Here is a 15,117-nt window from a genome sequence, read left to right as displayed (position 1 = left end):
TTCATTCATTCAACTCACACAGCAGTCTGATGGGGATACATCCTCCTAGTATCTCCATTTTATAGATGAGGGTTAATAACTTTTCTAATATCACGCAGCAATTAAAAATAGGATCTGCATGCAAACCCAGGCAGCCTGGCTCCAGAGACAGTCACCATTACCATCTCCTCATGTCTCCCACGTTTTGTGTTTTCCAGGGGCCCTTCTTACATTTCATAGTTCTCTCTCCCAAGAGGGAAGGAGAGGTAAGGGCTAAGAAGAGAATGTTACTGCTTGATTTTCTATTTATTTGGTTCACCTTCATTTCCTCATGATTATCTAATGATACATACTTAGCATAGACAAGGCCCATCTTTTCTTATTTGTCTGTACACACTTACCCATGAAGATCACTCACTTTTCTCACTCAGATTCAAGTGATTAGCCAAGAACCGTATGATGCAAATGGTTTTTCTCTTTGCAAGCTGTCTGTGTTTCCCAGTGCACTGAAAACCACACTATTGCTTCCTCTTTGCATTTGTAGCAAGAACACAGCTTTTGCCGCTCAGTGTCTGAGCAACTTCAGTGACACCACGAGGAAAGGTCTGTCCTGGCCCAAATGGCACACATCCCACGTGTGGCATCTTTCTTTCTTTTTCTGAGTAAGTGTCATCATTCTGCCTGTCTCTTATCCCAGGAGCTAGTCAACAGGAGGCTGTAGGGTGGCAGAGCAGGACAATTTGGTATTTACAGGAAAAACTATGCCACTCATCTCTGGTGTCGGCAATAATTTTTGACTTTCTGATAGAAGTTGCATGGTTTACCTTGGCATCCTTGAGTTCTAGGGTGGTGCAATGCTTGGTTGAGTCTGTGAACCCATGGATTTTTACAGATGTGTGTTGCTAGATCTGCCAGTTTTGCTTGCCCTGCCTCAACCTTATCTCCCTGGGCTAACCCATCCCTGGCACCAGTGAGGGCTCAGCTCCCCCAGCCTGAGAGATGATCTTGTGTTTTGTCTGATGTGTTTGCCTTGTCTTGTGTTTTGTCTGATGTGGCTGGATGGAAGGGAAAGTTCTGAGAGCCCTTAGTGGTTTTAGGTTAAGCTAACAGAAAGTTCTGGATGTCCCTGGGAGCTGAATTGGGAATCAGCTTGAGGGATTGAGAAGGGCCAAGAAGATTTGCCGGGCTCTGCTAAAGGGCATCCAGAGGGGTCTTAGCTGGCCCAGGAGCAGGGTGGAGGAAGGGGAGATTTGGAGGTAGACAGGAGAACACATGGCCTGGGCTAGAAATGGAATTGTTCCAGAGCAAGTAGCAGGTACTGTTTTGGTGCTGTGCATGCCTTAGCGTCTGGTGAGGACTATGGATCCCACCTTAGAATAATTTTTTAAATGCCTAAAATAAAATACATGGGATTATAGGGGAAATCTGTCATACTGGAATGTAATCATCAAAATAGTTTTAAATAGTGATGTAGTCATTTATTTGCTTCTTTACAAATTCCATAACAAAACCTAGACGTGGTCTGTTAACCACCAAACTTCCAGGGAGTAAGGGATATGAATCATATTTCAAGATATCTGCAACAACTATAGTGTGATGTGAAAATACCTATGGCTTGTTGTCCACAATCAGGACTGAAGGAAATACTAAATTTTCATTAAGACTAATGAAAAATAAAGATGTAGGGGGGGTTCCCCTCTACATTTATGAGCCATAAATTCCCCTCGAATTTATGGGCCTTTTAATCCCGTGTGTGGCTCAGGTTAAGAACTTCTGTCAAGGGCAGCCCCGGTGGCGCAGCGGTTTAGCACCGCCTGCAGCCCAGGGTGTCATCCTGGAGACCCGAGATCGAGTCCCATGTCGGGCTCCCTGCATGGAGCCTGTTTCTCCCTCTGCCTGTGTCTCTGTCCCTCTATCTCTGAATAAATAAATAAAAACTCTTAAAAAAAAAAAAAAGAACTTCTATCAAGACTAAATTGAATCGGTGTGGGGACTCAAGTGACTGGAAAGGTAGGGGAACTAAATGAATTTATCATCAGTGTGGCCAGAGCTGTGGCTAACACATAAAGAGGCGACAGCCTTCAGCACAACATTGGCTCAAATTGAACTGGGCTTGTGTCTCAGCAGACATTAGATCATGTGAGATAAAGATCCGATCTAGGGCCTGATAGGGTGAGAAGTGGCCTGCAGGGTTAGTTAGGAGGACTGGTTAGTTGCTGGGTGAGGGATGCCCACCAGACTGGCTTGGCAAGCACTGATGGCCTGGAGGATTGGTGGGATCTTCACTGGCTGGTACATTCCTATTTGCCCTGTTCACTATTGAGTGTGAGTCCGTCTCTCTCTTTCTTTCTCTCTTTCTTTCTCTTTCTTTCTTCCTGTCTTTCTTTTTTTCTTTGAATATGATTCTTAAGTGCACGTGCTTTGTGTATTTGGACTGTGTGTTTGGCTTGTGTATAGGGGAAAGCAGGGTGTATTGTGCAATAAATCAGACACTGCAAAGTCTCTCTCTCTCTTTTTTTTTTTTTAATTCTGGTGAGCAGGCTAGAAGGCTTGGGTGAAGGCAAGTTGTAACCAGGTTCAAAAAGAGAAAGCTGGAAGCTTTTCCTTAACCCACATAAACAATTATCCAAACTGAGGCATGTATTTATTTCTTCTAGGTCTGACTCACCCTAAAGCACTAATTTTGTATAGAACCACAGTTTTTATGTGAAGAGCTCATAAATCAGGAAGTGACTTGAAAGGACTTTGGAAGCCTGCTGTCTTTCCTTACAAACATGGAGGGAAAATTATAAATAAGGGAGGAACTTAAATGCTGATAAATTGATGGGTTACATTGTTTAGCAAAGGTGTACTTTGTTAATTTTTTTAAAATTTTTATTTATTTATGATAATCACACAGAGAGAGAGAGAGAGGCAGAGACACAGGCAGAGGGAGAAACAGGCTCCATGCACCGGGAGCCCGATGTGGGATTCGATCCCGGGTCTCCAGGATCGCACCCTGGGCCAAAGGCAGGTGCCAAACCACTGTGCCACCCAGGGATCCCAATTGTTTTTAAATAAACATAAAGACTGATTAATTTTGTTAGAACATGGTGCTGGAAGAGGTTAATATTATGGGTAAATGAGCTCTTGGATTTAGGACTCAGCTTTGCCTTCCTGATCTGGATCTGTCACCCCTCACCCTGACTAAGCTGCCCTATATGTAAAAACCATTAATGTGAGAGGGTGCTAGGGGGGACCGATTTTTTTTTTTTTAATTTTACCATGACTGTATTCGTAGAAGAAAATGTTTTTGGTTAGAAGCTCTCTCAGCCTTCAAGGGCATAGGGATTTTGTAAGTGTAAAGAAAGGGGTGTTGCTTGTTATGTCTGTAGTTCTCCAGGTAGGTTTTGTATGAGATGGAATGATCCGAAGTTGCTATTTTTGTGGATCAAGAAAGGTCAGTTATGGGCCATTTTATACCATCCAACCTTAACAGCTTCCATTTAAATAATATAACAGTAAATTTGGCAACTATTGAGATGCCTGGGTGGCTCAGTGGTTAAGCATCTGCCTTCAGCTCAGCTTGTGTTCCCGGGGTCCTAGGATCGAGTCCTGCATTGGGCTCTCTGCACAGAGCATGCTTCTCCCTCAGCCTATGTCTCTGCCTTTCTCTGTATCTCTCATGAATAAATAAATAAAATCTTTAAAGGAAAAAAAGAAAAGAAAAAAAGCCAGTACCACCCGAGAAAAGTGTGGCCCTGGTATGGTGTGTAGGTGCCCAGCATTGTGTCCATCAGTCAGTGAGAATTTGAGCTGCTGTGCAGAGATCTCTAACCCTCTGTCCACTGGAAGAAAAGAAACAGAACAGTCCTCTGAATTATTTTACTTCTTAGGAGGAGGAGAGATAGGTACAACATATCCCATAGGGAATATCTTGATTAAAGATGCTTCAGCATATGGTCCCAATGCATAGCCTTTTGAATTGATCTCTGTCAACCATTCCTTTCCACACCAAAAATACCTATGAGACTTCCACACTGTTGCTTTACTTCTCTGAGAAAGCAGTACCTTCCCCCTCCTGTTCTTGACCTCATGCCTCTACTAGGACTTTCCTCCGTTCGTTATCCTGTTGTCATCCACATCTCCCCTCTCAGCTCCTCTTGCCATCTGCCACCCTATTCTGTTTCCCATCTCCACAAAACTTCTTGGAGTCGTTTACCCCTCCTACAGTCACTTCTTATCCTTGAAATCCTTTGCTTCTGGTCTTTTGAAACCTCTTTTACAAAGATCTCCTCCGATATCCTCCTCATCAAGCTGAAAGAACCGTCCCCCCCCCTGCCTTTGGGTCCTTACCCTCATAGCAGCGTCCAGCAAACAGACAAGCCCTTCTGTGGAGCATTTTTCCTCCTTTGGTTTCTACGCACCTGTGTCCTGGCCACTCTCCTATCTCCCTTGCTCTTCTTTCTGGGTGTTCCTTATCCTAGCCCCTAAATACAGAGACCCTCTCATAATCTCTCTTTAGCCTTCCCCTTGTATTCCCTAACACTGCCCAGCACTGGAACTGACCTAATCCACACCCATGGCCCAGAACCCTCTGTGGTTATAAAAAGGTGCTCAGAGGAAGCAGTGAGAAACAATGGAGACAGCCAGGGATTTCACATTTGCAGATTTAGGTTCAAGAGCAGCTCAACCAATTACAAGTTTGACATTGCTAAATGTGGGACTATCACAGAATTCTTAAAAAGGATTAGACCACAGAGATTTTCAAAGGGTTGAATAGACTTGAAAGTATATATATATATATATATATATATATATATATATATATATATATACTTTTTTTAAAGATTTATTTATTTATTCATTCAGAGAGAGCGAAGACAGAGGCTGAGACACAGGCAGAGGGAGAAGCAGGCTCCATGCAGGAAGCCCGATGTGGGACTCGATCCTGGGTCTCCAGGATCACACCCCAGGCTGTAGGCGGCGCTAAACCGCTGTGCCACCAGGGCTGCCCTATATATATACTTTTTAAAAAATATTATTTCCCAGTGTTTGCTGGCTGTCTTTCCTGTTTATGGTATTCAAATTTAGTATTTTCAAAAGCAAATGCAGTATCTTCTCCCTCACCCTTGAACACAGCAGTCTCTTCCTGATACCCTTATTTCTTTTTTTTTTTAAATGAGATTGTATTTATTTATATATTTATTTATTTAGAGAGTGAGTGCGAGGGTGGAGGGGCAGAGGGAGGGGGAGAGAATCCCAAGCAGACTCCAAGCCCAATGCAGACTCCATCTCTCGACTCTGAGATCATGACCTGAACTGAAAGCAAGAGTTGGCCTCTTAACTGATGGAGCTCCCCAGGTGCCCCATAATACCCTTATTTCTGTTAACAATATCATTATTCTCTCAGTCAGCCTCACAAAACCTGCCATCATTTTTTATTTCTTCCTGCCTTCCCTTTCTCCATCCACCCCTTCTACCACTTCCAAGCATCTGAGACCCTGAAAAACTCTAGATTTTATCTCGATGGTGGCTCTTTGCATTCCGATTATGGTCATCATTTCTCTCCTGGGCTACCATGGTTTTCTGTCACATTAATTTTCCTAAGACTTTTCCAACACTTACAGTGGATTCCCCATCGCCCAATTAGTCAAGTCCAAACTTTAAAACATGACTTCATGGTTTGGGCCCCAAATTCCTATCCAGCCTTACCTCCTTCTATTCATCTTCATGTAACCCTTCCCCTAATCCAGTTTATCACTCCCTAATTGCTAAACAGGTTGATTCCTAGCCATACAATCGTGTCATGAAGTCGCCCACTTAAATCATCATAATTTTTCTGATGCTCCAAATTCCTAGCCATACAATCGTGTCATGAAGTCGCCCACTTAAATCATCATAATTTTTCTGATGCTCCAAATTCCACTTCTCATCCTGTCTCTTCCATAAACCTTTTGTGTTTCCCTCCCCTAAAAGTGCAATCTGTCCTTCCCTCAGATTCCTTAAAGCACTTTTATCATCTCCCTGACATGGAGATATGACCATCATCCTGCCTTACTAAAATTTTAAAATCATGAAGTCAAAGACTGTCCCAAGCTCATTTTCACATCTTAGTTTCTGAAGCATTAGAAATACAAGTTGTTGAATAAATATTTATCAAATTGGCAAATAAAGCAGTAGAAAATGGAGTGCTAGTTTTCACAATAAAATGTTTCACATGTGGTACCTATCTTTTAAAGTTATGTAAGATGTTGAACAAGTGTTGCCTAGCCACCAAAATAGCATTGTGGTCACATACCCTGTTAGAAATAGGTTAGTGGTACCTCAGAAACCATATTTCTATAAACATTTTTATTGTGGAATATAACACAAAAGAAAAGGTAATAAAACATAAACATGGAGATTAGCAAATAAGTAAAAAAAGTAAGAACCATGTAGTCACTATCCAGGTCAAGAAATAGAACATTGCTAGAACCCTAGAAGCACCCACCCACTGTGCTGTGTGCCCCATCCAGATTACAACCCTCCCCCCTGATGCACAATCACTGTCCTGACTCCCATGATAACCACTTCCTAGCTTTTCTTCTTTTTTAAGTGATTTTATGTTTGTATTTATTAAATAATGCATTGTGGTTGTGCCTGTATTTAAATATTTATAAAGGACTGGAATCATTCTACATATCGTCAAAAAGATTCTCCATATACTGCATCTTTCAACACAGTCATCCACGTTACAAACAGTTGCGATTCACTTTCATTTCTGTGTAATATTTCATTTTATGGATGTGCCACAGTTTGTTCTGCTGATGGACATACAAGCAGTCTCAAGATGGGGGATATGATGAACGGTGCTGTTGTGGGTATTCTTTCACACATAGCTTGGTGCACAGTGCACACAGTTCTCTAAGATATATATCTGAGTCTAACCAGCGTTGCCGAAAATGTTTTAAGTTGCCTCTGTTGGATAATTGTTTGGTAAGTAATAAGTTACATTTTTCCTATATGTGCCTCAGTATTAGAAGAGCGTAATATAATTACATCACATTAACTTGGATGTATGAATCAGTTGGCGTATTTTAATTATTATTGGAAATGTGTGTGATTGGTGGGATGTTTGTTTTTCAGTTTTGCATTAAACATTCAATAGGCCAGTTTTAGTGGGTTGCCTCAGATGACCACTCACCCTTTCTCCCCGTATGTTGTAGGCCCCCCTTCTATCAGAATTGTTTCCATTCCAAAATTCCCATCCCCCACCTTATGGTCTCTGTAACGTCATTTTTCCTTTTTCTCGCTTTTTTTTCCCCTTCTACTCTCCTTTACTTGCTGTTCTTGTGGGTTTGCAAAAGTCAGCAGATACCCTGCTTCTTCCCTACCTTCTTATGAGTTCTATTCTGTTCATTCCACAATACCAGCAGTTGCTGCCTGGCGGTGGGGGAGGGGGGAGGACTCTTCTGATGTCTTTCTTATCCTCTTCCCCTTCCACTGGGCCCCAGATTGGGCTCACCCATTGGCATCTCTGTTATTTGCTCTTTGTTCTTTCTGTGGCACAAACTAGTCTCTTATATCAGCCGGATCCATAAACACATGCCTTTCCATTTCTGCAAGCTGCTTGATTTTGAACACGTGCACTTCAAAGAAAATGTTGTCAATTTGATCATGTTTTCTCCTTTAAGCCTGATGCTTGAGATTTGTCTCAACGGGAGACAGTCCAGAGCAATCCCAACTGAAAACTTTCAGTCAGAGAAGAACTGAAAGGGACTCTGAGGCCGGATCCTGGTGGACTTGACTAGCTGGCTTTTACAAAGCTTTTCGATAAAGCTGTGGTGGCTCTTGAAGAAAAATGACAAAACAAAAAACCCTCCACGGTATAGAAAGGAAGTGCTGCTGTCTCTCTGGATGCTAATTTTAGCTAGTCCTGCATTTAGACCTGGCCAGGAGCTACAAATAGTTCTAGCCAACTAGCAAGACAAAGAAAGCGCAGCATCAGAGGCAGTGGGTAGATTTCTCTTCTCCACAATCTCTGAGAGAACTGTCTGACAGGTACCCAGGAATTTGCTGAATTGTCCTAGAAAATAACATAAAAGGTGAATTTCCTTATGTAGTATTGACTTTCAAATAATGCCCTTAGACAACACCGGGCGCTAAGTATTAGCAGGTGTAATAGCTCGAATACTGTTGAAGCTAACCTAAGAGGCTAGGAATTATTACAGAAGTTCAAGTCCTAAAAGAGCAGTGAATTCATCAAGCGATCCCACCGTGCCTCAGCCTGAAGGAGACATCGAACATTCGAGTCAATCATAGCTAATAACCTCTGATCTCATTTACTAGAACTCTTAATACAGGGAGCTGCAGACGGGGGCACACTGGGGACTGGAACACAAATCTCTTTTGATTCCCCTTTCTCTCTTTCCTCTTTGCAAGCTAAGCTCAGCCTTGGCCAGAGAGAGGTAACCATCCAGAGAGGACCGCTGTACCGGGCTGAGGGCTACCCCATCAGCATTGGCTGCAACGTAACTGGCTACCAGGGCCCTTCTGAGCAGCATTTCCAGTGGTCTGTTTACCTGCCCAAAGCCCCGACCCAAGAAGTCCAGATCGTGAGCACCGTGGATGCCACCTTCTCTTATGCAGTGTATGTGCAGCGGGTGAGAAGCAAGGGGATCTATGTGGAGAGGGTCCGGGGCAACTCGGTCTTCTTGCACATCGCAAAGCTCCAGTTGAAGGACTCTGGCGAGTATGAGTGTCACACGCCAAACACAGATGAAAGATACTACGGCAATTACAGTGCCAAGACAAGGCTAATTGGTAAGCTGCCTACCCCCCTGTTCTTGCCAGCGTCCCCCCCACGCCTTGCAGTGTGACGTGGCTTTCCGTCGTGTCCTTGCTTTGGCAAGAGAGCCCTCATCGCCCTCTGGATATGTTGCAGAAGGGGCACAAATCGGTATCTCCCATTCTCTAAATGTTCATCTTTCCAGTCACCTTTGCCCTGGGAATTTAGATGGTGTGTGTGGTCTAGGCCTGTCCACAGCTAGCCACAGGGTGATCGTAGCAACAGCATCAGACAAAACTCTGGGAGTTCTCCCCATGTCATCTCTTCTGCAGGCAGAACATGAACTTGGTAATATGATCAGTGGTAAGTCACTCGCTTGGAAATGATTATCCACAAACTAGTAATGTCCAACATATTTACATAGAGAGAGAGGGTCATAATCTTTGTAGTTAGCATTTTGTCCCCTTGCCTAGAATATCTTAGCACCTCTTTCTCAGTCTAGCCAACTCCCACCTATACTTGCACCCAGTTTAGGTTTTACTTCTGTGAAATCTGTCCAGATGGTCTCAGTGCATATTCCCCATCTTTGTTTCCTCTTGATCCTCTATTCACATTGCTATTATTAGCGCTCACCTGGTTGATGGGGTATTTGGCTACTTACATGACTCCTACTTCACCCCAAGGAGAACAGTTAGGAGAACATGAGAACAGTTATCTCAGCCCCAAGCACAGTGGCTAGCCCTGAGTAGCTGCTTAATAAATACTTACTGATTGAATCTAAGTGCTGCCTTCCCATAAGCTTGGGCTTGGAGGAAGAGCACAATGAGATGGTAGGATGGTTGTCAGAACTTTGGTGAGGGCTGCATTTTGGCTCTGAATGGCAGATTGTAAGGGATTATTGCAGAATTTTACAAAGAATCAGGTTAAGGTGTAAGGAAGTGAAGTGACTTGCTCCAATTCCTGTAGTCAAGTAGGGACAGATTTAGGATCAGAATCTAGGTCTTCTAGCTCCCAGTGCTCTTCCCTTTTAAATACTCTGTGTCTGAACAGCTAAATTGGTCACAACCTATGCTAAAAATGTAAAGTCAGGGTCAATACACCACTGAGCCATTAGTTTTGCCAAGTCCCATGGACTATGTATACAGATGCCAACATTCCTCTTGGTGGTAGGGAAAGCATATGGCTGGTTGAAGAGCAACTCAAAGTATGTGCTTTACGGACGGTGGGTCAGGGCGCCATCCTTATCCAAGGAGGCTTGTCTGACAGGTTATTGGGCCAGTCAGTTATCATTCCTTTGTCTCCAGTTATTCCAGATACCCTCTCTGCCACCATGAGTTCCCAGACTTTTAATAAGGAGGAGGGTGAATCATTGGAACTTACCTGTGAAGCATCCAAAGCCACAGCTCAGCACACTCACCTCTCTGTCACCTGGTACCTGATGCAGGATGGAGAAAGAAGCCAAACTACCAAGATAATTTCCCTCTCCAAAGATTTCACGTTGATCCCTGGGCCCTCATATACAGAGAGGTTTGCAGCTGGTGATGTACTGCTCAACAAGCTTGGAGTCACTACCTTCAGGCTCTCCATAGGGAGGCTCCAGCCCTCAGATCAAGGTCAGCTGTTCTGTGAGGCAACTGAGTGGATTCAGGATCCAGATGAAACCTGGACTTTAATCACGAGAAAGCAGACAGCTCAAACAGCTCTGAGAATCCAACCCACAGGTAAGGATCTTCTCAAGCAATTCATACTATATTGATGGTGGGTGTTTATGGGATATCTTTTGGGTTTTTTTTTAATCTTTTGTTGTGTCTAAAAAATACATTTAAGAAGTTTGAATACATTTTGGTTTTGGCTTCTGGGAAGCATAAGTAAGAAGAGGGACATTTGGTTTCAGGCCTGTCCACAGCAGGTTTCCTATGGGATAAGATCTTCTGAATGGTTAGGGATTCCACAAGTCATGCATGAAAATGTTTTGTTATCCTCCTTGCTGAGCCCTGTGTAAGCACTTTATCTGCATTATCTACTTTATCTATATTACCTAATTTTAAGTCCTTGCTCCATAGGGCAAGTGGTTAACTCCCCATTTTTAAAACAAGGAACCTGAGCCTCAGACATGCAAAAATGCTGGTGAGAGATAGAGCTGCTGCTCTAAGCACGTGTGTCTCTCCAAACCGCCCACACCACAGACACCCAGGCCTCAGAGTAGCTCCAGTTTCTAATGTGGAACTTTGTCTTACTGCTGGGATTTCCTTCCACCTGACCCCATTTCCTGCTTGGGATGGTGTTACTTTTCGTGATCCATTGGCATTTTCATCAAAGCAAGTGGGAAGCCTCAGCTGCCATTCCTGGTTTCTCTACACGGGCTATGGTCCAATAGGAAGAGGTTGCAAAAACCATATATTTCCATGCTAAAAGCAGTGATCCATTGGTAGATCATTGATGATTCTTTCTTTCTTTCTTTCTTTCTTTCTTTCTTTCTTTCTTTCTTTCTTTCTTTCTTTCCTATTTTATTTATTTGACAGAGAAAAAGCACAAGCAGGGGGAGTGGCAGGCAGAGGGAGAGCAAGAAGCAGGCTCCCCACTGAGCAGGGAGCCTGATCTGGAGCTTGATCCCAGGACTCTGGGATCATGAGAACAATTTTTTTTTTAATTTAAAGATTTTATTTATTCATGATAGTCACACAGAGAGAGGCAGAGAGGCAGAGACACAGGCAGAGGGAGAAGCAGGCTCCATGCAGGGAGCCCGACGTGGGATTCGATCCCGGGTCTCCAGGATCGCGCCCCGGGCCAAAGGCAGGCGCCAAACAGCTGCGCCACCCAGGGATCCCCATGAGAACAATTTTTATATAAAACAGTCTTCATTTATTTTTACTTATTTATTTCACAAAAATTCTATGTATTTAAGATGCACATAATGTTTTGATATACATAGGCATTTTGCAATGATTACCACAATCAAGCTAATGAACATATCCATCATCTCACATAGTTATTTTTTGTGTGTAGTGGGTGTGTGCTTGTATGTATGGCGAGAACAGTTAAGATTTCTATTCTCAGCAAATTTCAAGAATGAAACACAGTATTATTAACTGTAGTCACCATGCTATACGTTAGATCTATAGAACTCACCTTGCGTAATGGAAACTCTGTACCCTCTGATCAATATCTCCCCCTTCCCCCTCCCCCCTAATCCTGGCAACCACAATTCTACACTCTACTTTTATGAGTTCAGCAGTCTTAGATGCCACATATAAGTGAGTTCCTACAGTATTTGTCTTTCTGTGTCTGGCTTATTTCACTTAGCCTAATGTCCTTCAGGGTGATCCATGATGTTGAAATGGCAGGATTTCTTTTCTCTCATAGCTGAATAATATTTCAGTGTGCATATAATACCACATTTTCTACATTCACCTATTCATCAGTGGACCCTTAGGTTGTTTTCATATCTTTGCTATCATGAATAATAAACTTGGGAATGTAGATATCTCTTTGAGATCCTCATTTCACTTCCTTTAGGTATCTACCCGGAAGTGGGATTGCTGGATTATATGGTAGTTCTATTTTTAATTCTTGAGGAAACACCACACAGTTTGTATAGTAAACTGTGCACATCCTCCACGTTCTCACCAACACGTTATTAATTCTTCTAACCCATGAACATGGGATATCTTTCCATTTATTTGTATCTTCTTTAATTTCTTTCATCAGTATTTTAAAGTTTTCAGTGTCTTTCACCTCCTTGGTTAAATTTATTTCTAAGTATTTTCTTCTTTTGGACATTATTGCAAATGAGTTTTTTTATTGAGATAAAATTAGTATATGACATTATACAAGTTTCATGTGTGCAACATTATAATTCGATATTTGATACACTACAAGTGATCACCACCATAAGTCTAATTACAACCCATCACCATACAGTTGAGCCCCTTCACCCATTTTGCCCATTCCCCAACCACCTTCCCCTCTGGGAACCACCAGTCTGTTCTATGTCTCTATGAATTTATTTTTGTTTTGTTTGTTCATTTGTTTTGGTTTTTAGAGTCCACATATAAGTGAAATCATATGGTATTTGTCTTTCTTTGATTTATTTCACTTAGAATAATACCCTCGAGGCCCATCCATGTTGTTGCAAATGGCAAGATTTCCTTCTTTTTTATGGCCAAGTAGTATTCCTTTGTGTGTGTGTGTGTGTGTGTGTGTGTGTGTGTGTGTGTATACCACATTTTCTTTCTCCATTCATCCTTTGATGGACACTTACATTATTTCCATATGTTGACTATTATAAATAATGCTGCAGTGAGCATAGGGGTGCATATATCTTCTTGGTGTTTTTGTGTTTTTTGGATAAATACCCAGAAATGGAATAGCTGGATCATATGGTAGTTCTATTTTTAATTTTTTTTAAAGATTTTATTTATTTAGGAGAGAAAAAGAGCGTGCACACATATAGGAAGAGGAACAGAGTGGGGAGAGAAAGGGACAAGCAGACTCCAATATGAGACTCTGTCTCACAACCCTGAGCAGAAACCAAGAGTTGGCCACTTAACATACTGAGCCATTCAGGTACCCTATTTTTATTTAGTTATTTATTTATTTTGAGAAATCTCTATACTGTTTTCAATATTGGCTGCACCAATTTACATTCTTAGTAGCAGTGTAAAAGTGTTCCCTTGTTACCACATCCTCTCCAACACTTTTTATTTCTTGTCTTTTGGAGAATAGCCATTCTGACAGGTGTGAGGTGATATCTGATTATGGTTTTGACTTACATTTCCCTGAAGATGAGGGGTGTTGAACATCTTTTCATGTGTCTGTTGGCCATCTGTATAGATTGTTTTCATAATGTCTTATTCCCATATTTTGTTGCTAGTATATAGAAATGCAACTGACTTTTTTTTTTTGTATGTTGACTTTCTGTCCTGCAACTTTACTAGTATCATTAATTTTAAGAGTTTTTTGGTGAAGTCTTTCGGGATTTCTATATATAAGATCACATCATCTGCAAGCAGATAATTTTACTTCATTTTTCTGACTTGAATGCCCTTTATTTTTTTCCCCTAACTAATTGCTCTGGTTACGGCTTCCAGTACTATGTCAGATAGAAGTGGTAAGAGAGGACATCTTTGTCTTTTCCTGATCTTAGAGGAAAAGCTTCCAGCTTTTTATTGTGAAGTGTTATGTTAGCTGCGGACTTGTTATACATCACATGTACTTTCACTTAGGAAAATTCCACTAGATAGTCTTAGCCAAGAAAAGAGAGCAAAGAAATAATAATTTATAGCAATTCAACATATTATAAAATATTTTATATTTTTTTATTAAAAAAAGATACATTATACTTTAGACTTCTATGTATACATCTTGCTTAAAGGATTGCATTCAGAAAGCTATACGCTGTTCTTTAAAGAATAATCAAGGACATTTTTGGTTCTAGGTATTTCTTTGGTTGAGCTACTCCTCAGAGCTAAACTCCCGCCTGAAATTCAATCCCTCTACTGTCCTTACAGGGGGTATTATCTCTCTGTGGTTCTGAAAGGACAGATGCTGTGGCTTCTCTAAATACCTGTGTTGCTTTTGTTTCCTAGTGAGAGATTTTCAAGTCAACATTTCCGCTGAGAGCACGTTTACTGCAGGGAAATCCTTAGAACTGGTCTGCCTGGTAGTAGGTGGCGGCTGGGACCCACAGCTTCAGGGCGTTTGGTTCTTCAATGGTAAAGAGGTGGCCCGCATGGATGCTGGGGGTGTTCTGGACCTGAAGAGAGACTACAAAGAGAGAGCAATTCAAGGACAGCTCCAGGTTTCAAAGTTAAGCCCCAAGGCTTTCTCTCTCAAGATCTTCTCTGTGGGCCCGGAGGATGAAGGCGCCTACAGATGTGCTGTGGCAGAGATGGCAAGAGCTCAGATGGGTTCCTGGCAGGTGCTTCAGAGCAAGCAGTCACCAGATACCCGTGTGCATCTGAGGAAGCCAGCAGGTACGTGAAGTCAGAACAAGATATGACCGGACTGCTCTCAGCTTCCCTCCTTTGTGAGTACAGGATGCCTCCATGGACACAGTGGACTTCTCCTGAAGAGTCAGGTGTCAGCTGGATCACTTTGAGGTGGGATAGAGAAAAGCGACCAAACTAGCTGAAGACCTGAGTCTTATTCCTGGGTCCTTAAATGGGCTGTGACCACAGGCCCAATACTTAACTTCTTTAAATCTCAGCTTCCTCAAATATGAAATAATGATGTACAGTTAGATTGTCCTTAAATCCCTTCTTGCTATCTTAGATTCTTATTTGCGATTAGTCCTCATTTTTGTACATTGGGTTTTTCTTCAAGCAGGAAACACCTGTATTAATGAAACCCTCTGTCTTCTCTTTGTTGTCCGTGTGATATGAGTACGT

General features: G+C 42.1%; 1 protein-coding gene across 2 annotated transcripts in view; it reads left to right on the top strand.

Moving 5' to 3' along the window:
- The first annotated feature begins 530 nt into the window (after window positions 1-530).
- CD101 (CD101 molecule) overlaps window positions 531-15,117 on the top strand; it is a 35,557-nt gene continuing 20,970 nt past the window's right edge. For both annotated transcript variants that reach the window (XR_012003060.1, XM_025994637.2), the window contains exons 1-4: window positions 531-641; window positions 8,383-8,763; window positions 10,033-10,449; window positions 14,317-14,703. Coding sequence is in view for 1 of the 2 variants with exons in the window: in XM_025994637.2 (XP_025850422.2) it covers window positions 599-641; window positions 8,383-8,763; window positions 10,033-10,449; window positions 14,317-14,703 (1,228 nt within the window). In the remaining variant the exon portion in view is untranslated. The remainder of the gene's footprint in view (window positions 642-8,382; window positions 8,764-10,032; window positions 10,450-14,316; window positions 14,704-15,117) is intronic.

This window comes from Vulpes vulpes, chromosome 8 (genome assembly GCF_048418805.1).
Source record: "Vulpes vulpes isolate BD-2025 chromosome 8, VulVul3, whole genome shotgun sequence".
Taxonomy (NCBI): domain Eukaryota; kingdom Metazoa; phylum Chordata; class Mammalia; order Carnivora; family Canidae; genus Vulpes; species Vulpes vulpes.
Note: the sequence above shows the minus strand (reverse complement) of the source record. Positions and strands in the feature narration are given on the sequence as shown.